Below are 26,718 nucleotides of genomic sequence, written 5' to 3'. Positions count from 1 at the left end.
AGCTCCCCAGAGGGAGAGAGAGAAGCAGCCACCGGGCGGGCGCCCGTGCTTGGAGAAGTGGATTGGAAGCTCGGTTAGTAAATGAAGCTGCTCACTTTGATGCTTCTTACTGCAATGGATTGATAAGAGCCAGGGAAATGTTTTCAAGGGGAAACATTTCACCTTGTTCTATGAAAACAAGAAACGATTGAACTCCTTTGCGAAATATGCGATCCCCGGTGTATAAGGATGGGGAGTGAAGTTGGTCTACCTGTTGTTTGGCTCGGTCTTTAAAGTCTTGTTTCTGACCAGGTTGTCTCTGCTCATCCCTGACGGATCTCAGAACTTTTGATGAAAATATTTCGGAAGCCGCCAGTCTGTGGTTTGGAGCTTTGTGCCTGTTTGCCGTCTCCCTGCATTTGCTTCCCTGTCCATTGTTTGGGCTGAGCTGGTAGCGTGGGACTGAACATGGAGAGGTGTGGGCTATCCGGCAGCGGCCTCCTCCTGGTCCTTGGCGCTTTCGTGTCGGCTCCAGCCCCCGCCAGTGCCAGCGGTGAGTATTGCCACGGATGGCTGGACTCCCAGGGGAGCTGGCACGGGGGCTTCCAGTGTCCGGAGCGCTTCGATTCCAGCTCGGCTACCATCTGCTGCGGCTCTTGTTCCTTGCGCTACTGCTGCTCCAGCACCGAAGCCAGGCTTGACCAGGGCCACTGTGACAACGACCAGCCGGTGGGCGGCCGCGATGACCAAAGTGGCAGTGAGGGCAGAGACAGCAGCAACTCCTCGGCAGGTAAGGGGCTGAAGGGAGGGCTCTATTACCACACGCAGGGGAAAGCGCTAGTGACACCGACTGAAGGTCGCTAAAGCGTCTAAGAGCAATTGGGCAAATGCACGAGGGAAATGGGATTTGAAGGAAATACTGGCAGGGTTTAATGGGAGCGTCAAAAGCAGTGTGGGGTTTTGTTTGGACCAAATGGCAATCCCTGTGGTATATATAGCGTTTGGTAGATCAGTATAGCGGGACAGATCTCCGAGTTTCCCAATTCCGCCTGTTCTCCAGGGTTGTAGCTGAACCAGGTCAGCTTTCAGCTTTCCCCCAAGAGCTGTTCTGCTACCCAGAAAATGCGGCACGGGTCGGACAATTATACTACGCGATGAGCGGGGACTGGGCACTGCTTCTACAGAAACTCCGAAAAAACTCAACCAGTCAAGCAGCGTCTGTGGAAGGAGAAAGCAGTTAACGTTTCGGGTCGGGGACCCGTCCACAGCACGGCGTTGCAGTTACATCAAGAGTGGACGCTCTCGGAAAAGTGCACCTTTGCAGTCTTTCGTTCGGACCCAGGCTCTGGAATAGCTTCCGAATTGCCCACATAGATTTTAACTCGAGCACGTGTGACATGCGGTTGCGTCCCCGGGTGCATCATCCCGTTTGTCAATCATCTGAACGGCATGCGGGGAGGTGCGGTGGGCCAGCCCGCGCGGAGGCTCGGTAATCGAGTGCGGCATTCACCTGACCCCTCTAAAGGGTGACTGAGGGTAGGATCAGAATTGATGCAAGTCATACCTCCGTATCGCGGTCACTAAGTCCTAGCTAAGTTAGTCAGCAAATTCCTATTTGTCAATATAGTTTTGTGGCAACTAATGAGAATTTTTGTGTTTGAGACAGATTCCGGTGTGTGATCTTAGGGTGTTAACGATATCCACATGTTTTTCTAAACCTTCTCGGTTTGAACTAATTTCAAACGTTTATAATCGGAAAGTAGGCGTTGCTCACCCATGCTAAAAGTGGCAATTATAAATATAATTACGTGTTTTTGGAAGTATTTAATGGTGCATTGCGATAAACTTAAAGACCACACAAGTGACTGAAAGCTAGCCGACCCTCAAAAACATCCAGACGAAAATACAACAAATAAAACAGACAAAATAAATAAGTTTCCCAGTGCTTCCAGCCCCAGTGGAGCGAAACAGTTGGATCAGTTTAACTCATTCGGGATCTGTTGTCCTCATTCCTTCCGCCTTAAACAGTGAACGAATGCGCCCAAATGACGCCGATTTCTATTTAATTCCGAGGGCTTGTTCCAGTATTATATTCATTCATTATATTAACCCCGCAGAGCCAGATGAGGTTCCTACTTTTGATATATGTACTAGGTGCTTGGGTTCTGTGCTTTCATTAATTTTCCCACTGTAATCCACCTGGTTTTCAATGGCTGAGGGCGCCAGAGACCTTACCTCGCACAGCTCTCAGTATTTCACTTGATTTAATATGAAGAAGGAGACTTTCGTTGTTATATTTTAGTCATTAAATATTGCTGTATATATTTACCCAGCACCTGCTGGTGTCTGAAAAGAGGAGTCTTTTGGGGACACTTTTACTGGATGGTGGGCGCGGGAAAAGCAAGAGAAGCCAATCGCTAATTAAATAATAAACATTATTATAACAGATAGGGATTACATTTCATTCTGGATTCAACTAGCAAGAATAACATGATTACATACCTTAATCTTTCTGGGATCCATTAGCTGTGGGATGATCCTCATCAAAACCTTTGCCGTCTGCTTGGAGACTACCAAGGTCCGGTGTGGCCTCATCTACATCGCTGAGTTGGGATCACTTCGTCTAGCACCTTCGCTTCACCAGCTGCAAGAGTCAGGATCTCCCGCTTTCCAGCCATTTTAATTCCACTTCCCAATCCCATACCGATATGTCTGTTCACGGCCTCTTCAATTGTCAAATTGGGGTTAAAAGCAGATTAGAGGAATAGCACCTCGTATTGTTTTGCTAGTCTCCAAGTTGTGAGCATCAACGTTGATTTCCCTAACTTCCTGTCACCACTGCCCTCTGTTCCCCCCCCACTACCTGCCCATCATCCAACGCCCATCATCCAACACCCCTCCCCCAGTTTTCAAAATCCTTTCCTCAATTCCTTAGTCTACTGTCCTCTCTTCAAATTTCATCTTGTCAGCCCTCTGTCTCTTTCACCTATCCCCTTCCAGCTTCTCACATCATCTCCACTTCCCCCTGCCCCAGCTATTTACCTTCTCCTTCTCACCTGGATTCACTGATCATCTGCTATTTCATTCACCTTCTCCTCCCTCCAGCCTTTTATTCTGGTTTCTGCCCTCTTTCTTTCCAGTACTGATGAAGGGTCCAAAGACACTGCCTGACCTGTTGAGTTTCTCTTGCATTCTATATGTGTTGATACAATTTTAACTGAATTCTTTTTAACTAAGTTCTAAGTAATTTTAAAAGAGATTAAGAATAATTTAATTAAGGTAATAGTAAAAGGATTGGACAATGAATCATGTTTATATTTTTACTTGTTGAGAACTGGTTCCAAGACCAGACCGACAAGTGGAATGAAAAGGCATTTCATCACTCACACTTTGCTAGGTTGAGATCATGCCAATTACCCATGTTGACTTGTTTAAAAAGACCCACCAACTGAAAAGAAGACTATGAAAAGTTTCTTTACCACTGAGGGAAGTACAAATCTGCCAATCGAATATGATTTGAACTAAATTAAATTCACGAGATGATAAAACCATAAGATATAGGAGCAGAATTAGGCCATTCAGCCCGTCGTGTCTGCTTTGCATTCCATCAAAAGAACATAAGTAATAGGAGCAGGAGTAGGCTATCTGACCTGCCGAGTTTGCTCCACCATTGAATAAGATCATGGCTGACCTGACTATGGACTTGCCTCCACCTACCTGCCTTTCCCCCGAAACCCTTAATTCCCCTACTATACAAAAATGTATCCAACCTTGTCTTAAATACAGACAAGGTAGCCTCCACTGCTTCATTGGGCAGAGAATTCCACAGATAATAACTCATGACTGATTTATTATCCCTGTCAATCCCATTCACCTGCCTTCTCCCCATAACCTTTGACTTCCTGGCTAATCAAGAACCTATCAACCTCCACTTTACGTATACCTAATGACTTCACAACCATCTGTGACAATGAATTCCACAGATTCACTACCCTATGGCTAAAGCAAATCATCCTCATCTGAGTTCTAAGTGGATGTTGCTCTATTCTGAGGCTGTGCCCTCTGGTCCTAAACTCTGACACTACAGGAAACATCCTGTCCACATCTACTCTATCCAGACCTTTCAATATTTGATAGGTTTTCAATAAAATCCCACCTCATTCTTCTAAACACCAGCAAGTACAGGCCCAGGACTATCAAATACTCCTTTCGTTCCTGGAATCATTCTTGTGAATCTCCTCTGGACCATCTCCAATGCCACTGTATCTTTTCTTAGATAAAGGGCCCAAAACTGCTCCTAGTCCTCCAAGTGTTGTCTAAAGCATAGGCGTTACATCCCCACTCTTATATTAGAATGCTCTTGAAATGAATGCTAACATTGCATTCCTTCCCAGTATGCATGTTAATCTTCAGGAAATTCTGCATGAAGATGCCCAAGTCACTTTGCACCTCTGATTTTTTAAAATTTCTCCCCATTTAGAAAGTAGTCTACGTCTTTATTTCTTCTACCATGAATGAAACACTTCCCTACACTATACTACATCTACCATTTCATTTCCCATTCTCCCATTCTAAGTCCTTTTGCAGACTCCCTGCTTCCTCAACAGTACCACCAAAATATATTGCTGATAAACTTGACCATGAAACCATCAAATCTTTTGTGCAAATCATTGACATATAATGTGGAAAGAAGTGGCTCCAATGCCAGTCCTTGTAGAACACCACTAGTTACTGGTAGCCAACCAGAAAAGGCTCCCTATATTCCCACTCTTTGCCTCCTGCCAGTTACCCAGTCTTCTATCCATGCTAGTAGTTTTCCTGTAATACCATGGGGTCTTGTCCATCCTGCCTGGTATTTCCTCAAAGAATTCCAACAGATTGTCAGGCAAGAAAACCATGCTGACCTTGGCCTATTTTATCATGTGCCTCCAAGTATCCCAAAACCACATCCTTAATACCAAAACTACTTCTGTTAAGATGGTGGAGCGCTTGAACACAGTAGCTTCTATGGGGTCAACCAAAGGTGTTACTGTATTCTTTATAAATATTTTTTATGATTACAAGACATTGCTTGACATTAAGAACTGTAGGTCTACCCTGTCAGTAAGTTGCTTGTTGGTGGAGAAACTGAAAGAGCTGGACTTGGTGCAGATCATGCTGCTGCCTGTGACAGAGGGGTCAGTGCATGGAAGAGGTGTGCGGCCAAACAGCGAGTGATGGCCTCAGTCACCTTCCTTGTGACTCTGTTGGACGTTGTTAATATGGAATGCTGCAAGTCTGATTCATTGGCGAAAGGCAGAGGAGCTGTGTTGCCTTGTTCATAGTGCGGACTGGGCCTCAAGCCTGGGTGTCACCTGTTTGCAGCTGCCCAAAGGAGAGGCATCAGAGTCAGTGCCAGAGGTGGTGTGGCACGGCATCCATGCTGGAGTCATTGCAGCCCTCCTGTGTTCGCTTGGCAGAAGACAAGATGTGTTGTGTTCAACTGCAGACTCCTGCAACATTCATGGACTCAGGGACTTTGACTGTATTATTTTTTGTGTGATTATATTTTACTGCTGTCTTGTATATGTTTGACTTGTGCTGTGTATGACTGTTCGTCCTGTGTTTTGTACCTTGGCCCCAGAGTAAAGCTTTTTTGTTTGGCTGTATTCATGGGTATTCATGTATGGTTGAATGACAATTAAACTTGAACTTAGTTAGTAATGGACTCCAACATCTTCCCAACCATTGAAGTCAGGCTAACTTGTCTATAGTTTCCTTTCTTTTGCCTTCCTCCCTTTTTAAAGAGTGGAGTGACATTTGCAATTTTTCAGTCCTCCTGAACCATTCCAGAATCTAATGATTCTTGAAAGAACATTACAAATGCCTCCACATTATCTCTTCAGCTACCTCGTTCAGAGCCCTGGGGTGCAGTCCATCTGGTCCAGGTGGCGGTTCTATCTTCAGACCTTTCAGATTCCCAAGCACCTTCTTAGTAATAGCAGTTACACTCAGTTCTTCCCCCTGACACCGTTGAATGTCTGGCATTCTACTAGTGTGTTCCACAGTGAAGACAGGCACAAAGTAATTAGTTAAGTTCATCTGTTATTTCTTTGTCTCTCATTACTACCTCTCCAGCATCTTTTTCCAGTGAGCGTGGTCCAATATCTAAACTAACTTCTCTCCTACACTTTAGATACAAGGAGTATCTAAAAAAAACTTTGCTATCCTCTTTGATATTATTGACTAGCTTATCTTCATATTTCATCTTTTTAGTTGGCTTCAGTTGGTTTTTAAAAGCTTCCCAATCCTCTTATGTTCCTCTAAGTTTTGCTATATGTTCTCTCTTTTCCTTTTATGCTGTCTTTGACTTCCCTTGTCAGCCACAGTTGTGTCATCCTCCCTTTAGAATACTTCTTTGGGATATATCAATTCTGCACTTCCCCAGTTGCTCCCAGAAACTCTAGTCACTGCATTTCTGCTCTTCATTTTCATTTCTCTATTGGTTATGATAGGCGAACCAACTTTGTTACAGAAACCTGTTCTTCAGCTTTATGGATGTTCTGTTAATGTTGAGCAGAGGCACAAACATCTCCAACGAAGCGGCATCACCCGGAGTATCTTGTAGCTTGTATATTCCTGTCACAAACCAGCTTATATTGACCAAAGGAGGAGTTTAATATTCACCATTCTTCTTTATAGGTAGTTGTTCAGAGTACTTCCTCATTTTTTTCTTTCTAGCAATGTAGCTTCATTGGCAAAATTGATCAAATTGTGCTTGAATTGTGATTGAGTGTTTAGATGAATAGACGTGAAAGTGAAATTAATGCCCATGGGATGAAAGACCTTATAGATACAGAATTGGTTAAGGAACAGAAGGTGGAGAGTAGTAGCTGAAATATAAATGCAAAGCATGCTGAAAATGCACAGCATGCCAGGAACCATTTGTGGAGGGAGAAAAGGGGTGTGCCAGGAATGGGATAGTTCTAGACATAGGCCTAGGAAATGGGGCTGGGCAAATGAGGAAATATCAATGGGTGAGCACCTGGGGGGTAATGACCGTGACTTTGCAAGTTTCAAATTAGTTATGAAGAGGGGTAGGCATAGTATAGAACTTGCATGTGAATTGGGGGAGGTCTATTTCAGACAGGACCTGACAAACAACAGAATGGGAGCAGCTACTTGTAAATATTGAGAATTGAGGGCCAATGTGTTCCTTGTAGAGTGAAGGGTAAGGGCAGCAAGTCTGCAGAACTGTGGATGTCAAGGAACACAGAGGAGTTGAATAAGAAATGAAGAACATATGATTGGAGTAGAACACTGAAAACAGGGGAGGCTCTTCAGAATTAGAGAGGGTATAAAGGACAGTTAAAAATAAATTAGGAGGGCAAAGAGGAGGCACAAACAGGTTTAGGAAAAACCCCAAGACATTCTATAAGTTTACTAAGGGCAAGATAGTAGCCGGGTAAACTATTAGGAGTCAAAGGGGTCACCTATGCATGGTGTCAGAATATATGGGTGTGGTCTTCAATGAATACTTTTCATCAGTATTCATCATAAAGAAAGACATTGTAGTTAGAAATTTCATTTGAGATTCTAAAGTATGTTAGGATGAAAAAGGAGAAAGCATATTGTGATCATAACAGAGAATAAATTCTCTGGGCCTGATGTGTATTCCAGACCTCTATGGGAGGCAAGGGAGGGGAATGCTGGGCCTTAATGATATTTATATCTTTGGTGGTCACAGGTAAGGTGCTCGGTGGGCAGCAGGAATAAGTTAGGTAATTATAAGCCGGTTTGTCTAAGGCATAGTCTACCGACCAAGTGCTAGTGATTGGAATTTGTAGGGACAGTGCTTGGTGGTCAGCATAGGCAGAGTGGGCCAAAGTACTAGCTGACCCCATGACTGCTCTGACTATGAAGAGTCAGTAGATTGTATTTATAAAGTTATAATGATGTAATGCCACTGAAACTATCAATGTTCAGATACCTTCAATCTGACTGAAATCAAGACGTTCCTGCCAGAGATTCCTTTCTCCTCCAGAGTGCATTGCTTTGCAGCTTTCTATAGAATAATGACCAGAAATCAGTGATGAAGATGTCACAGATTATGAACTATTCTCCTTACAACAGATCCTAAAAAATATTGTGTATTTTAAGTTTAAGTTCAGGTCAAGTTTAATTGTTATTCAACCATATATAAATACTCATGAATACAGGCAAACAAAACAGTGTTACTCCGGGACAAGGTGCAAAACAGAATACCAACAGTCATACACAACACAAGGCACATATAGCATATATAAGATAGAAAGTGCTTGAAAGTCACACAGAAAACATAATTCAAGACCGAGTGCAAGCATGTCGCAGCAGTGTGCAGATGAACACAATACATCTTGTCTTCTGCTGAGTGAACACTTGGGAGCAGCAGCTACTCCAGCTTGGACGCCACACCACACTGCCCCAGGCACTCCGGTGGAGTGCACCGACTCCAATGCCTTTCTCCTGGGCGGCTGCAAACAGGCGACACCGCAGCCCGGGGCCACACAGCTCCTCCGCCATCCTCCAATAAATCAATACATCAGACTTGCAGCATTCCACATCAACAATGTCCAACAGGGGCTTGCGATCACAGCAAAAGCCAGTAAGACAATTACCCACTGTTAGACTGCACACCACCTTTGTGCACTGACTGCTCCGTCGCCTTTCTGCTTTGTTTCCTGAGGTGAAGGGTTTTAGTGATTCCCTAGGAAACTATTTAAAAAAAATAAAACACCCTAATTACATTTTTGTTTTTAAGATTTAGGACATTTCAATTTCTTTCTTAATTTTATATGTGCTTTAATCCTTACAATCTGAAATTTTTTTGATTATTGGGTAAAACTTGTGCTTAATACTGCCTGTTGTAACTGATTGATGACACATGAGAGTTCAGCTTCAAAATGCTCTGATCCCTGGAGTGTGGTTTGTATTGCTGGGAAACTAGTGGGACAAACTGGGGAGATTGGTCATGCTTCAAGTGGAGGATTGCAGGTTTAGTTTGATGCAATACCTGTATTTTATTTATTTAGAGAAATAGCACAGTAAAAAGCATTTCTGGCCCAGTGAGCCCTTACTGCCCAATTACACCCATGTGAGCAATTAACCCTGTACTTCTTTGGAATGTGAGAAGAAACAAGGACCCAGAGGAAACCTATGCAGTCATGTGGAGAACGTACAAACTCCTTGCAGACAGCGGCAGAATTGAACCTGGGTTGCTAACGCTGTCATTTCCCATCAACCTCCTCTGCTTCAGAGAAAACAAATCTAGTCTCTTCTCATAAGAGAAGCACTCCATCCCAGGCAACATCCTGGTGAATTACTCTCCAGCACTTCTATCCTGTAATGTGGTGACCAGAACAGGATGCAGTGTTCTTGCTGAGGTATAAACAAAAGTTTATAAAGTTGGAATATAACTACCCTGCTCTTGTACTCAGTGCTGTGATTATTGAAATCCAGTATCCTATATGCCTTCTTAATCATGTTATCTACCTTCAAGGATCTTTGACCTTCCATAACAAAGTTCCTCTGATGGTCAGTGCTCCTCGGACCCTAGCATTTATGGTATATGTCCTAACCCTATTAGTACTCCCAAGATGTATCACCTCACATTTATCAGTATCAAACTCCATGTGTCATTGCTTAGCCCATTTCACCAACACATCTGTATCGCCCTGTACCTTGACTGCCCTCCATAATGTCAACAACTCTGCCAACCTTAGTGTCATCTTTAAACTTACTGATAATGCTTCTGGCATGCTTATCCAAATCATTCACGTATATTACAGAAAGGGTCACAGCACTAATCTCTAGTTACAGGTATGTCAAATTTAAAAAAATGCCTTTTACCTGCTCTGTCACCCTTTGCTTCTTAACACCAAGGCAATTGTAGATCCAATTTGTCAAGTAGTCTTGGACTCCAGGATTGCAAGGATTTTTGAAGGCATTAATGAAGTCCATGTAAACTGCATCTACTGCATTGCCTCCAATGATACACATTGTTACCTCCTCATAAAGTTCAGTTATATTGATCAGACAAGAGCTGCTCCTGACAAAGACATGTTGGCCTTTCCTGATTGGTTCCTGCCTTTCTAAGTTAATTATGTTAGTTCTGCACCAGAACATTTTTCCCCAATCGCTTCTCTCTTATCAACGTTAGACTCACTGATCTGTAATTCCCAGATGTTTTCCCTTTGCCTTCTTTAAAAGTGATCACATTAGTTCATGAATTGATCAGTCTAGATGCTATTCCTAAATTGAATCAAGAAAAATCAATGCATTTATGTAAATAAAATTTTAACTTAAGAACTCACCTCACCACAGCCATCTTGACTATGCTTCTGTAATCTGAAGCATGACATATGAGGGGCAAGGCTTAGAGGGATATGGGCTGAACACAGGAAATTTGGACCAGCTGTTTGGGCACCTTGGTCAACATGGACTTGTTGGGCCAAAGGGCTTGTATATGTGCTATATTGCTGTATGACTCTGAGGCTGCTGGATGCTGCATACAAGGTATTAACGGCAGAAAGACCATTTGATTAAAGTTTTGCAAACCCCTGTGATGCGTACCTAGTTTATATTTGAGTGTTGTAGGTCCAACAGAAAAATCCAATTTATGTGGGCAAAAGAGGAAATTGGTGCTGTGCAACCTGCAACATTGTGAGGAGAAGTAAGGGGAAAGCTCTACGCTACCCTGGTTAGTCATGGAGGGAGCAACTTAAATCAACTTACTAATTGGCAGGATTTCACCAGCAAATAGTTGCTTGTGTGCTAACCTGGCCAAAATAGCTTTTCTGTGTGAATTTTGCATGGAAAAGAATCTGCAAATTTATCCAATTTTGGTTGCTTCTCTTATCGAATTGTGGCAAGCTTATTGTTAGATGAACAGATTGTCTCATCTGTTTGTGGACCGTAGTATCAACAGTCCCTAGACGTACATTTTATTATGTGTGCAGTGCCAGATATGTCAATGTCATAAGATACTGAGTAAATGTAAGATAAGGAATTACTTGCAATGCATTTTGAAGACTGGACTTTGAGGGCATTTCCATTCCATTGTTTACGAGGAATTCTGATGGATGCATGAGAACTTGCATGAACTTCACTACCAACCTAGAACCGCTTTACTAATGGAGCATGAATATCTGGATTATAAAATGTTAAATCTAGTTTTTACAGTTTGATATGAACTAACTTCAAGGATTGAAGTTCATTGCTCCATAACTCCTGGAATTAACTTTATGTTAGAGAGATTAGGGCATCACTCAGTATAATAAATAAGTATATTATCTAAGTGAGAGGAAGCTCTTCTCTTCATTTGTGTGAAAGTCCTAGGTATTTCATAGAGACCTTTCTCACTCAAACATGCCATAATCTACAGCAGTAATAAAATGCTCTTCTTTATTTACAAACATTTGGCAATTAAGAACTGTACTATATCAGGGAGATGTGGGCCCAGAGTGAAGAATTGCATTTTAAAATTATCTATCTGAAAACTTGCTGGCTGTGACTTTTCTAAGCAGGCAAATAACAAATGACATTTTGTTGCACAGCAACAGAAACTTAGGTAACAGATTTCCTCACTTGCATAGCCCAGTGAGTTCTGATTGGCAACAACATCTCCTCCACAATGTCCGTCAGCAGAGGTGCACCACAAGGCTGTGTGCTTAGCCCCTGCTCTACTCACTTTACACTTAGGACTATGAGGTTAAGCACAGCTCCAATATCATATTCAAGTTTGCTGAAGACACCACTGTCATAGGCCAAATCAAATTTGGTATGAGTTAGCATATAAGTGGGAGATTGAAAATCTGGCTGAGTGGTGGAACAACAGCCTCTTACTCAACATCAGCAAGACCAACAAACTGATTATTGACGAGAGGAGGTGGAAACCAGAGGTCCCTGAGCCAGTCCTCATCAGGGGATCAGAACTGAAGAAGGTCAGCAACTTTAAATTCCTTGGTGTTATCACTTCAGAGGATTTTTTCCAGGGCCGAACACGTAATTACAATTATGAAGAGAGTTTGCAAAGATTCAGCATGACATCTATAACTTTGATAAACTGCTATAGATATGTGGTGGAGAGTATATTGACTGGCTGCATCACAGTCTGGTATGGAAACACTAATGCCCTTAAACAGAAAATCATAAGATATAGGAGCAGAAGTAGGCCATTCGGCCCATCAAGTCTGCTCCGCCATTCAATCATGGGCTGATCCCATTCTTCCAGTATTCCCCACTCCCCTGCCTTCACTCCATACCCTTTGGTGCCCTGGCTAATCAAGAACCTATCTATCTCTGCCTTAAATACACCCAATGACGTGGCCTCCACAGCCGCTCATGGCAACAAATTCCACAGATTTACCACCCCCTGACTAAAGTAATTTCTCCGCATCTCAGTTCTAAAAGGATGTCCTTCAATCCTGAAGTCATGCTTTCTTGTCCTAGAATCCCCTACCATGGGAAATAACTTTGCCATATCTAATCTGTTCAGGCCTTTTAACATTTGAAATGTTTCAATGAGATTTTCCTCATTCTCCTGAACTCCAGGGAATACAGCCTAAGAGCTGCCAGACGTTCCTCATACGATAACCCTTTCATTCCTGGAATCATTCTCATGAATCCTCTCTGAACCCTCTCCAATGTCAGCTTAACCCTTCTAAAATAAGGAACCCATAACTGCACACAATACTCCAAGTGTTGTCTCACGAGTGCCTTATAGAGCCTCAACATCACATCCCTGCTCTTATATTCTATATCTCTAGAAACAAATGCCAACATTGCATTTGCCTTCTTCACAATGGACTCAACCTGGAAGTTAACCTTTAGGGTATCTTGCAAAAGGACTCCCAAATCCATTTGCATTTCTGCATTTTGAATTCTCTCCCCATCTAAATAATAGTCTGCCCGTTTATTTCTTCCACCAAAGTGCATGACCATACACTTTCCAATATTGTATTTCATTTGCCACTTCTTTGCCCACTCCCCTAAACTATCTAAGTCTCTCTGCAGGCTCTCTGTTTCCTCAACACTACCGGTCCCTCCACCTATCTCTGTATCATCAGCAAATTTAGCCACAAATCCATTAATACCATAGTCCAAATCAGTGACATACATCATAAAAAGCAGCGGTCCCAACACCGACCCCTGTGGAACTCCACTGGTAACCAGCAGCCAGCCAGAATAGGATCAAAAAGCCCTGCAAAAAGTAGTGAATGCGGCCCAGTATGTAAACGGGTAAAGCCCTCCCCATCACTGAGCCCACCTTCACAGAGCGGTGTCGCAGAAAAGCAGCACACATCATCAGGGACCCCACCACCCAGCTCATGTTCTCCTGCTGCTGCCATCAGGAAGTGGTACAGGAGCCTCAGGACTCACACCAACAGGTCCAGGAACAGTTATTACTCCTCAGCCAACAGGCTCTCAAACCAGCAGTGGTCACTTCACTCACCCCATCACTGAACTGTTCCCACAACTTAAGGACTCACTTTCAAGGACTCTTCATCTCATGTTCTTAACATTTATTGCTTATTTATTATTATTATTAATTTTCTCTCTTTTTGTATTTGCACAGTTTCTTGTCTTTTGCATACTGGTTGTCCATCCAGTTGGTGCAGTCTTCATTGATTCATTATGGTTATTGGATTTATTGAGTAAACTCGCAAGAAAATTAATCTCAGGGTTGTATATGGAGACGTATATGTACTTTGATTATAAATTTACTTTGCACTTTGAACCACACGAAGAGATAGAAGGAGTACCAAGCATTTTCCCATTTTGTCTTTGTTTCTATAATGGACTGGACCCTGCCAGGGGAGTAGGTTTGCACAAACCTGTCAGATAGGCTCAACCATACCTTGGCTGATCTGTATGTACATCACCTGTTCCTTTTGTCGCCTGGTGGAAATTCCATATGGCTGATTCTTTACAACAGAGTTTGTGCTGTAATGTCAAACTGTTGATCAATTTACTGGTTCCAAAAAGACCAGTTCATTTGATCGCATTTGACAAAGTTTATCTTGTATGGCTGGCTGGGCCATACCTCTTTCTAAACTATCATTCCATGTTGCTAGGGGGAGTTCTTCCAGACTTTGTAATTACAATCAATCACAAGTTTTGTCTCTAAGCTATTTTGTCGTGTTAAAAATTAAAACCTTCAATTAGCTATGCCAGGAGGTCATTATGTGCAACAGCTTAGTGCATGATTTATAATAGTCTGTTTCTACACCACTGTCTAATGTAGCCTGAGGGTTTCTGTGATTTATCCCACTGCAAGGAGAGCACATCGTCTGTCCACTGGAGGTACCCCCAAACAACGTGTCCAACTGCAGGGAACCAGGCCTGAGTCTAAAAGTTACAATAATTTATTTTCCTTAAATAGACAGTGCCTCCAACATTAAACCATATGTGTAAGTACATTATCCATATGAGTAAATGTAATTATGATGTTAATTAGTTTATTAAATTCTAGAATTGCATGTGGCTTGGAAATATTGAACACCTTGAGCTTAAATATTAATGGATTATAGGAAGTGGTAGTTACTTTGTTAACGTTAAATGGTAGCCTGGAATACTCAATGACAAGAGGATGAGTGTTTTCATACCAAAGAACTAAGAGTTGACAGGGCCATATAAGTAATGCTAAATCTGTACAAGTCATTGTTACATTCTAGGTGAAATGTTTTATGTTCCACATTAAAATTATTCTAATTTATTTGTGGGATGTATGTGTCATAGGCAAGTCCATTACTTATTATGCATCTGCAATTACTCTTAGTCTGGTGGTGAGATGTCATCTTGTTTTTAGGTAGAATGTTCCAACACTTGTATCCAGTGACAAAGGTAGATTGATGGGATTGATGTGATTTGAAGTGGAATAGAGATGTCTCCCTGTACCCACTGGCCTGAGTTACAAAGATTACGCATTAATAATAATGATCAATTAGTCACGGAGAAGCTGTTTTTTGGCAAGTACCTTTATTGACCCAGTTCACAAACATGTGAATTTACACAACTGAATACCTGTGTGCACATCCACTCATTCTCCCTGATCCTTCATGAACAGTCAAAGAAGAGAAAATATAATAGGGGAAAAAGAGCCCATGTGACCTCCATGTGTCTGACATGGGGTCACCCACTTACACAATGGTTGGTCTCCGGACAGATATTGCTGTCTGTGGTCCTAAAATCCTTCATCCTTATTCCTTCCCTTATCAGATCAATCCCTTATGTTTTAATTTCATTGGTAATCTGACTGATTTGTGTCAGTGTCAGGTTGGATGTAGCCCAGGGCTACAAGCAGTATTGCTTTATGGCTGTCACTTTAGTATTGTGCCTTAGGTGATTTATTTTGTTCTGTCCAACTCAGAATGGTCTCAGATTTATCAGATCATTAGCACAAACTCCTTGTATCAATGTTCAACTGCCCTGATTAAGTTATCCCTGAGCAAGAGCTAGTTCACTAAACAGTTCACAAAAAGGCAGCTACCAGGACAGCCTTACAAAATGGCTGTCTCCATCCTGTCCACTGATTCATAGATTGCAGTTCCTTCTGGCCAAGACCTTGTTCTAAACTGTGGAGTTTATGCTTTTGAGAGGTTCTGTGAAAGAGTTGGAAGTTGCTGTGATGCAGCATGGTATCCATGGTATGATTCTGATTGTGGAAGTGAGTATTTAAAGTGCTCAACAGAAGTTGATTTGACCTGGATGTTTGAATTTCTGGACAGTTATTGAAACTGCTTCATTCCAGCAAGGAGAGTACTGCATTACATTCCTGAATCGTGCTTCATAGATAGTGGAAAGATTTGGGCAGTAAAGAGATGAATGGCTTGTGGAACATACTCAATCTCCAAAGTATTCTTATGGAGGGATTCAAAGGGCTGAAAGGTAATCTAACCTGATGAGTTTCAGGTCATTGCTGAATACCAAAATGCTGATGGTGAAGGACACAATGGGTTTTGCTATTTATGTTCTTTAGGTCTGGTTATTGTCTTATGAAACCATGACTTGCCCCTGATCAGTCAGCATTGAGTATTGTCTAGTATTGGTAAATGTGGGTACTGTTGTGTCTGTGCACAACATATATATTAAATTAAACTTATTCAATAAAATTCATCAAACACATCGATGAAGGTAGAGCAGTAGATGTAGTGTATATGGATTTCAGTAAGGCATTTGATAAGGTTCCCCATGCAAAGCTCATTCAGAAAGTAAGGAGGCATGGGATCCAAGGAGACCTTGCTTTGTGGATGCAGAATTGGCTTGCCCACAGAAGGCAAAGGGTGGTTGTAGATTGTTTGTATTCTGCAAGGAGGTCGGTGACCAGTGGTGTTCCGCAGGGATCTGGAACTCCACCTCTTTGTGATTTTTATAAATGACCTGGCTGGAGAAGTAGAAAGGTGGGCTAGTAAGTTTGCTGATGACACAAAGGTTGGGGGTGTTGTGGAATATCTGGAGGGTTGCCAGAGGTTGCAGTGGGACATCAATAGTATGCCGAACTGGGCTGAGAACTGGCAGATCGAGTTCACCACAGATACGTGTGAAGTGGTTCATTTTGGTAGGTCAAATTCGAAGACAGAATATGGTATTAATGGTAATGTGGAGTATGGAGGATCAGAGAGATCTTGGGGTCCATATCCATAGGACACTCAAAGCTACTGCACAGGTTGACGGGGTTGTTAAGAAGGTGTATTCACCAAGTTGGCATTCATCGACCATGGGATTGAGTTCAAGAGCAGTGAGGTAATGTTACAGCTGTATAAGACCTTGGTCAGACCCCACTTGGAGTACTGTGTTCAGTTCTGGTCACCTCACTACAGGAAGGACGTGGATAACGTGGAAAGAGTGCAGAGGATATTTTTAAGGATGTTGCCTAGATTGGAGAGAGTGCCTTATGAGAATAGGTTGAGTGAACTCGGCCTTTTCTCCTTGGAGCAACGGAGGATGAGAGGTGACCTGATAGAGGTGTACAAGATGATGAGAGGCATTGATTGTGTGAATAGCCAGAGGCTTTTTCCCGGGGCTGAAATGGCTAACGCAAGGGGGCATAGTTTTAAGGTGCTTGGAAGTAGGTACAGAGGGGATGTCAGGGGTAAGTTTTTCACACACAGTGTGGTGGGTGCGTGGAATGCACTGCCAGCAAAGGTGGTAGAGGCGGATACAATCGGGTTTTTCAAGAGACTCTCAGGTGGGTACATGGAGCTTAGAAAAATAGAGGGCAATGTGGTAGGCTAATTCTAGATAGTTCTTGAGTAGGTTGCATGGTTGGCACAATATTGTGGGCTGAAGGGCCTGTAATGTGCTGTAGATTCCTATGTTCTATGTTCCATATACTCATGTACAAACTGCTTTATTATTTAAGTGTAACCCTCTCACTGGGGCTCGTAAACAGACTTGATCTGTTATCTAACTGCTAACAGCCACATGACTCAGCGGTGAAAAGACCACCTTTCATAAACAATATACAGCGGGTCTGTGTGATTTGGAGTTCAACCGAACAGGAACGCTGTGACATTCTGATTAAAGGAACCTTGATTTGAAAAAAAATACTGTGTAAGTACTACCCACACAGAGTTATCGGTAGCCCAGAAATGAAAGATCGCACACCAGCAGAAGGTTATAAAGGAAGTATATTTACAAATTTTCAACTTTAACAAACAGTTACAGAAAAAAAGAAAAGGGCCCAGTACAGTTAAACCAGTCCAATGTGCACAAAATGTTGGAGTTCATACTGGAGTAGTCTGAGGTGTATCTCTTCACTCACACGCTGGACCTGCGGTCTGTGTGAAAGCACCCACCACTTTCTGAACCCCCCTCAAAGACCATCTCAAATGAACAGGCTCTCTCTCTCCCAGGAGTATTGGCCCTTCCTCCTTGGAGCCATTCGTCTGCACAAAGCACTTCTTGCAATGGGGACTCTCCTTCCAACAGCATTCTGCGGCATCTTCCCTTGTCCTCTGCTCCACAGTTCCCGCTAAAAAGACCCCAAAGTAGACTACTTCCTTCAGAAAACTCTTCTGCTCAGCTCTCCAGAACCTTCTCTCACATCCTGCAATCCTGATTGGCTGACACACATTTCTAAGTTGGACAACATGGCTCTTTTTCAAGGCTGAAGCCAAAACACACTTTCCAGCACGGCACACTCCTTTTTACAGAAAACTGTTAATATAAACTACCTCGCAGCATAGCAGTAGAAATCCTAACCAGGGTGTTATATAAGGAGATTAACACAGATATTTTCTGTGAGCATTTCCACTTGTGATCTTACAATGAGGGAATTATTGCCAAGGCAACTGAAAGTGGTTGAACTTAGGACTCTTGATTTGGGCTAAGATGATTGACCTCAGACAATCACTAACTTTTATTCTAGGGCTAATTCCAGAATTTCAGCTGATTTCTATTTTGCTAGTACTGTATTACCAACTCAATACAGTACACAACACGTACTTGTGTAATGTATTGATAATGACTTCGCTTAAAAACAGTACTTCTATTAATCACAACTGATTCAAACAACTGAAAGATTCAGCACGTAGTTTCAAACAATCACTTTACTCTTTAACTACTTTAGTTACTTGCAATTAGTTAATTCTCAGACTTACAAAATCCACTGCTTGTATTCAGATGTTACCTGTTATTGATGAACTTGGCCGGGGTTTGATCTGAGAGAGTTCTTCTCTGAATCTGAGTTGTCTTCTTTAGTGGTTGGATCCTAGAGTCACAGCTCCTGATCATCTCATAAGGCAAATTCTTATATATATCTCCCATACTTTGCTTCATTCTTTATTGTCTTTGCACAGCCCTAATTCTATGCCGTATGCATTGAGTACGTGTTTCCTTAACCTCTTCAAATTGTTGTTGGCTCCATCCTTCGATAATTTCAATCATTTTTTCCCTGATTTACTGGAGTATGTATCTGAGATTTGTAATGTATCTAATAGTATTTAACTACAAGCTGTCAGAGGTCCCAAATATCTTCATTTCCACTTGTCAAAATCAGGTGTAATATCACGGGCATATGTCATGAAATTTGTTGTTTTGTGGCAGCAGTACATTGCAATACATAACAAAAACTGTAAATTACAGTAAGTAGAGTTATATATATTTAAATTATTTAAGTTGTGCAGAAAGAGAGAAGAAGGACTGAGGTAGTGTTCCTGGGCTCATGGTTCATTCATAAATCTGATGGTGGAGTGGAAGAAGTTGTTCCTAAAGTGTTGAGTGTGGTTCTTCAGGCTCCTGTACCTCCTCGGTGAGAAGAGAACATGTCCTGGGTGATGGGTGTCTTAATGATGAATGCCACATTTTTGAGGTGTCACCTTTTGAAGGTGTGCTGGATGTTGGGGAGGCTAGTGCCCATGACATAGGGGGCTGAGTTTACAGTTTACTACAGTTTTTTCCAATCTTGTGCAGTGGCCCCCTCATACCAAACAGTGATGCAACTAGTTAGAACCACTAGAAATTTGTGAGTGTCTTTGGTGACATACCAATTCTCCTCAAACTCCTAATGAAATATTGCTGCTGTTGTGCCTTCTTTGTAACTGCATCAATATGTTAGGCCCAGGATAGATCCTCAGAGATGTTGACACCCAGGAACTTGAAACTGCTCACCCTTTCCACTTCTGATCCCTTGATTAGGATTGGTGTGTGTTCCCTTGGCTTCCCCTTCCTGAAGTCCACAATGACTTCCTTGGTCTTACTGGTGTTGAGTGCCAGGTTGTTGCTGCGACACCACTCACCCAGCTGATCTATCTGGTTCCTGTATGTCTCCTCATCACCATCTGAAATTCTGCCAGCAATGGTTGTGTCATTGAGCTGCACCTATCCACACAATCATGGATGTAGAGAGAGAACAGTGGGTTAGTGCGCATCCTTGAGGTGATGCTAGTGATGATTGTCAGTGAGGAGGAGATGTTACTTCCAATCCACACAGACTGTGGTCTCCTGGTGACAAAGTCAAGGATCCAGTTGCAGAGGGAGGTACAGAGGCCCAGGTTTTGGAGCTTGTTGATTGAAACTGAGGGTATGATTGTGTTGTATGCTGAACAGTAGTCAATAAACAGCAGCCTGACTTAGGTATTACTATTGTCCAGGTGATACAGGGCTGAGCAGAGAGCCAATGGGATTACATCCGTGGGTAAACCTATTTTGACGATAGTAAATTGCAGTGAATTCAGAAACTTGCTTAGGCAGGAGTTGATTCTAGCCATGACCAACCTTTCAGTGCACTTCATCAGAGTAGATGTGAATGCAGCTGGATGATAGTTATTGAAACAGCTCACCCTGCTCTTCTTGGGTACTGGTATGATTGTCACCCTTTTAAAGCAGTCGGGAACCTTCAGCTGCAGCAGTGAAAGATTGAAGATGTCTGTGAACAGCTCGCCGGTTGGTTGGCATGGGTTCTCAGAGCTCTGCCAGGTACAGCATCAGGGCCTGACGCCTTATGAAGGTTTAACCTCTCGAAAAATGTTCTGACATTGGTCTCCGAGACAGAGGTCACAGGGTTACCAGATACTGCAGGGATTTGCACAGGTGTAGTTTTATTCTCCTTTTCAAAGCATGCATAAAAGGCAATGAGTTCAGATAGCTCACGGTGGGATAGTCCACAGGGCTGTAAATTTGTCTCAGTAATATTCTGACATAAGACTGATGAGGTGTCCATGGCATGAACTTCCTTTACCAAAAATATTTCTTCCTCAGCAGCATAGTGTCCTCCCGAAATAGAATCGGATTTGTGTCATTGCTGTGGCTGCCGCGCAAGTCTATGGCTTAAAGATAGAGGCTTACTAAGGTGGTCGGAGGGATAAAGGCCTTAAGCTCTTTGAGGATGGAGTAATTAAGGAGCTGCGCTAGAGATTGAAGCTATTTAGGACACGGAGCCATTCAGAAATACGAGGGGTGATTGATAAGTTTGTGGCCTATGGTATAAGGAGATGAGTTATACAGCTCTCGTTATATGCATGTGCAGTTCAACTCTGTGAGTGATTATGCAGAAAGTTTGAAGTTAACAACTCATCTCCTTCTACCTTAGGCCATGAACTTATCAATCACCCCTGCTGTGGACCACTTTCTGGAGGTCCAAGACGCCAACTTCTACAAAGAAGGGATCCGTATGCTCCACGACTGCTGGACTAAATGTGTAAATGTAGGAAAAATAAATGTGCTAGGTTTTCTCAAATTGACTCCTTCTAACCTTAGACCACGAACTTATCAATCACCCCTTGTACAGCTTCAGGAGGAAAGAATCACTGGAATGGGCTCAGGGCATTGTGCAAAATGAAAATTGAGGAGTAAGAAATAAAATTTTTTGAGGAGAAAAAGGTGATGGAAGGAAGCATGTGTGTCTGAGGAGTAGACTTGCCACTAACTAATCATTTTTTAGGACTATGGTGAAAATATCGAAATAAGAAACCTTCAGTCGGGCTTAGGCTGCCACAGTGTATATGCCAAATTTCATTTAAAGTTAGCATGTTAGATCATTGTGTTGGCACGTGGCCAAGTGGTTAAGGCCTTCGTCTAGTGATTTGAAGGTCGCTAGTTCAAGCCTTGGTGTGTGTGTCCTTGAGCAAGGCACTTAACCACACATTGCTCTGCAACAACACCGGTGCCAAGCTGTATGGGTCCTAGTGCCCTTCCCTTGCACAACAGCGGTGGCGTGGAGAGGAGAGACTTGCAGCATGGGCAACTGCTGATCTTCCATACAACCTTGCCCAGGCCTGCTTCCTGGAAACCTTCCAAGGTGCAAATCCATGGTCTCACGAGACTAATGGATGCCTATATAGGTAAGGTGATCATTTACAGTGAAGGCAAGATCCACTGGGTGAAGAAAACCACATAATGGATTGGTTCAACTATGGCCATGGCGATGCTGAAGTGAGACGAGCAACAATGAAGGAGAACGCAACAGCTTGTGGTTGCAGCTTATTCGTAACCTCTATGGTCCCTTTAGCCTCATGTCAAAGAGACCTTTGGGTTCTTTGGTGTCATGGAGGAATTCCATTTGTGGGTTGACAGAAGGCTGTTAAATGGTGAGTATTTGCATCAAACGTGGAGGGAGTACACGGTATCATGAGGTAGAGAAGGGATGGGGTGGAGGGGGGCGTGACAGCAGAGAAAAGGTGGCAAGGCCAAGAGAGTACGGAAAGCAGTGGAGGAAAAAAAGGTCAAAATAATGGTTGCACTCTAAAGCACCATCTGCAATCAGCACAGAAATGAGCTCAAAGTTACAGATATCAGAGTGAATTTAATATCATCATCAGATCAAAGAATTCAAATGTAACCAGTGAAATGCATCCTCTACAGTGAAGTGCTGAAGTGGGACCAGTGTACACGTTACTTGCAGTGCACTGATATGATAGAGCCAGTTAATACATCCCTTGCAGCATAATGATTCAATGAATTAATGTAATGCGTTCTCCGCAGTACAATGATGCAATGGAACCAGTGCAGTGCATTATCGGCAGTGTAGTAATGCAATGTGCAGACCTTTTAAAAAACTTCTCATCAAACTTCTCACCACAGAGCTGTACATCCAGTTTTTCTTCAGTTTGGGCATTTGAATAATAACACTGTATAATTTTGAAATGATTCTTTTTGTAAAATCATTTTCATTTCTATGTTAACAAACCAGGCATAAAATGACAAGAAATATCACATCATCAATAAGCCTTTTATGTTATTGCATGTTTCAGATTTTAGATATATACAGGATATTTAGTTAACCAACATCTGGATGAATCTCCCCTTTCCCTTCCATCACCAGAACTATGGTAGCCAGTACTCTTTTCAGGAACTCGAGAGATGTTGTTTATGATGCCGAATCTGACACTATAAGGAAAGCTATGATAAACAACATAGATGTCGATGGAGGATTCCAGACAAACAACTCAGCATGAGAATCATAGGATTGGGTAGACAATGAGAGTAGGGGGAATGTTTGGAGCACCATCAGTATAGATTTGCTGGGCTCTTTTTGTGTTGTTTGCTGCCTGTATTGTGCGGTCTGTCAACAGAATGTCATGGCGTAAAACCACACTGTTCCGGGAGATGTCTCTCTCCCTGAGAACACTTCTGTTCCAGTGGGTGTCAGCAGGCCACTACATGCTGAATTTTGAGACCTCTCTTCTATCCCTGTGCTGGTCTTGGTGGATCCAATGTTATTTTCATAGTTGCTGCAGAGGTCATTGTTGTGTTTTGACTTTCCACTACTCCACTGTAATATTTTACAATGTTTTTAATCATCTGTATCCATATTGCTAGTTCTTTCACAAGTTCTTTTTGTTGATAAGCATTTAAATATGTGCCAGTAAAAGTTTCTGTTGATTTGCCTCCGTGTTGGCTATGTTACTAGCTCTATCCTGCCCAATGTTCTCATTCGCTCTCAGGAGCTGAACCGCACTCATTGCCACCTTAGTGTGATACTTGCCCTAAGATGAGTTTTGACCAACCATAATTTTCTAGACTCCTTCCACCTCTGCAACGTTGCCTGACTCATTTCCCCTGCGCCCAAGCCTCCCTTCTTTATCTTTGCACCCTCTGGCCTCAACTATTCCAACGCATACCTGCCCTGCCTCCTGAACTCTATCCATTGACCCACCCACCTACCTCCTCGCCTGGTCTCACCTCTCGCCTGTATACTTGTACTGCCTCCCTTGCCCCCATCCTCTTATTCTGGCTTCTGTCTCCTTTCTTTCCAGTCTTGATAAAGGCCTTGGCCTGAGAAGTTGACTGCTTCATTCCTTCTGCAGATGCTGCCTGACTTGCTGAGTTCCTCCAGCATTCTGGATGTGTTGCTGAAGATCTCCAGCAGTTGCAGAATCTCTTGTGCATCCGAAGCTCTGCTGCCTGATGTACAAATTCGGAATTAGCAGTCCCTCTATTGTCATGCCCCTTCCTCCGTTGTTCGTGCCCTCGGATCTTAGTCTCACATTATTCTAGTTCTCGTCCTTGATTTTAATGGCCGTTATGTTTTTGTCTGTGCCCTCAGCTCCAGGGTCCTACAGTTCAGTGGCTTCTCTACCTTCTATAATTTGCCATTGACCAAGATTTTGGACATTTGCCCTGACATTTCTTTTTATGATTCCCTTGAACTAGGGTGTGTATGCCATTGTGTTGAAGGCACAATTTAAAATGCAAGTTGTTTTTTACCTTTCTCATTAATAACCTGGTGTGTTTCTTTTCCTCTCTCTCCAGTGCCGATCTACGTGCCTTTCCTCATTGTTGGCTCTGTGTTTGTGGCCTTTATCATCATAGGCTCGTTCGTGGCAGCCTGCTGCTGCAAGTGCCTGAAACCCAAACAGGAGCCACAGCAGAGCCGAGCCCCGGCAGGAAGCCGCCTGATGGAATCTATCCCAATGATCTCAAGCTCTGGCAATCCCAGAGGCTCCTCATCCCGGCAATCCAGCACTGCTGCCAGCTCCAGCTCCAGTGCCAACTCTGGGGCCCGCGGTCCCCCTCCGAGAACGCAGACAAACTGCTGTCCACCAGCAGAAGGGGCAATGAATAACGTATACTTGAACATGCCACCCAATTTCTCAGTGATAAGTTGCCAGCAGGCTCCGCAGATGATGCCTCACCAAGCTCAGTTTTTACACCCTCAGTACCTGGGCTTTGCAGTTCAACATGACTCTTTAGCAATGACCCCCACACCTCCTTTCATGGATGGGCTGCAGAACAGTTACCGTCAAATGCAGACGCCCTTCCCTCATGGCAGCACTAATGCGGAACAGATGGTGTATACAACAGTAACTGTATAGAAAGATACTAATGTATTTTTTATATATACCTGCAATGTGGATGTTATCTATTTGAAATAGAACACGGGTTGAGACTTTTGTAAGCAATTTGTTTTATTCTCTCAGTTGAGACCTTAAAAAAATTCTTAAGAAGTGTGTGTGATAAAGGTGTTGTCGATTCCTCTTGATTCTCCTGGGTGCTTAAGGCAGCTAATTTGATACTTCTCACATTACCTGGTTGTTAGAGCTGCGACAGGCAATGATCCTTTAAGCTATCGATGGTTTCTGTTGCTCAAATGTCATTGTTGGAAGTAGTGGATGACCAGGACTATAGAATGCACCACATGTTGTGAATACAGACATATTGCCCACTGATAACTTCTATCCCACTGGAAATTGTAGATGTACATGGTCAATACTGTCTCATTGATAGTTACATAAGTTTATGTAGTCAATCCTGTTCCATTGATTTCTGCTGCGAGAATATGTGGCAGCTAGTGTTACTGCTTTGTTGATCACTAGGTAGAGTTTGGATTGTGTTTGGTCTGTAAGATATTATTCTGATGGGCATTACGTTAGGCAAGTGCTATGATAGATGCCCACTAAATGAAAACAAGTCTGTATCATAAAATTATGCACTTCTCATTTAGGATCTCCTACACAATCTGGTTACAACTGTGTTCTACTCAAAAATGAAGAAAAAACTATTCCTAATAAGAATAAAAATACAGCCAGGGTTCACTACATTTGTTGAACAGAAGCATGATTAATTCCAAAAAAACTGCAGGCAAAATTCAACGAATTGTGAGATGCCACAATTTTTACTGGGTAGTTTGTCAAAAGGTGGTCTCATAATTTATAAAATGGGGTCTTTGTTACAACAAAGGAAAATCACAGTAGTTATCGGGCAAATTTTGATAAATGCTATCTGTCTAGTGACAGTGGAAATTCCCATTATCTTTCATCAAAGTCCTCACCTAATAATCAGCGTAGTTTTTGAGGGTTCACAACTTTTCATTACATAAATATAGTCCAAAATTCTCATCAAATTATTTAGAACAATTCTAAAATCACCATCACAAATTTAAAAGAATTTGGAACTGCACTATAAGGGTTGTAACATGCATACACTTTGATGTTTGAGGGACATGTACAGTCTCTGTGAAGGAATATCTTGTTTGTTGCTTTGCCGTGCCATATAAATCGGAGGGTTGCTGGGCAGCACGGTTCCCGGGACCAGAAGGGCCCATTCCACACTGTACCTCAATAAATAAATAAACGATAACACATGCATATCTTCAAATTTGCAATTTCTTCCAGATTTTGCAACAAAATATTATTTAAATTTATTTAATGCTGAACCAATGTAGACTGTAGCTCAGTTCATAGCACTCTGTCCTGTGATTTAAAAGATTGTCAGCTCAAATCTTCCTCTAGAGACTTGAGCATATTTCACAGTCACAGTCCAGTGAGGCAACGCTGTTGTAAATGTTATCTTTTAGATGAGGCGAAGTGAAAGTATATATGGCATTATTTTAAAGTGCAGGGTAGTAATCTCCAGTGACTTGTTCAATATCTATTCCTCAATCAATATCTTGCTGATTTTAGGAACTTGCTGTGAGAAAATTGGCTGCTGAATTTCAAATGTTACAATGGTGACTATACATCAAAGTCAGAGTCAGAGCACAGACACAGGCCCTTCATCCCGATGAGTGCATGGTTCCAATGTCCTTCCTTCATCCTGATGGATCTGTGGTTCCTATTTCCTCCTTTCAGCCCGATGAATCCGTGGTTCCAATTTCCTCCCTTCAGCCCATGTCCCACTGAGTTCTGCACCTCCATCTATCCATCTAAGTGCTTCATAAATGAGCATTAGCTCATTGGTTTTCAATAGTTAATTGTTTTGAAAGACATTGGGACATCTGGAAATCCATACAACATTAGGCATCTTTTAGTTCCTTGAAGGATTGCATTTAGATATTAATGT

General features: G+C 42.5%; 1 protein-coding gene across 1 annotated transcript; it reads left to right on the top strand.

Moving 5' to 3' along the window:
• The first annotated feature begins 209 nt into the window (after window positions 1-209).
• Window positions 210-26,718, top strand: LOC140200721 (protein shisa-2 homolog). The gene is made up of 2 exons (XM_072264301.1): window positions 210-769; window positions 24,190-26,718. The coding sequence occupies exons 1-2, from the start codon at window positions 448-450 to the stop codon at window positions 24,750-24,752; spliced, it is 885 nt and encodes a 294-aa protein (XP_072120402.1). The 5' UTR covers window positions 210-447; the 3' UTR covers window positions 24,753-26,718.

Source organism: Mobula birostris, chromosome 7 (genome assembly GCF_030028105.1).
Source record: "Mobula birostris isolate sMobBir1 chromosome 7, sMobBir1.hap1, whole genome shotgun sequence".
NCBI classification, from domain to species: Eukaryota; Metazoa; Chordata; class Chondrichthyes; order Myliobatiformes; family Myliobatidae; genus Mobula; species Mobula birostris.
The sequence above is the reverse complement of the archived record's forward strand: the minus strand, read 5'-3'. Positions and strand labels throughout refer to the sequence as shown.

Bases quoted from the DNA above. Each gene is read 5' to 3' on its own strand.
- LOC140200721 (XM_072264301.1), top strand. From the start codon at position 448: ATGGAGAGGTGTGGGCTATCCGGCAGCGGCCTCCTCCTGGTCCTTGGC. The intron at 770-24,189 runs GTAAGGGGCTGA...CTCTCTCTCCAG, and splicing joins CAGCAGCAACTCCTCGGCAG to TGCCGATCTACGTGCCTTTC.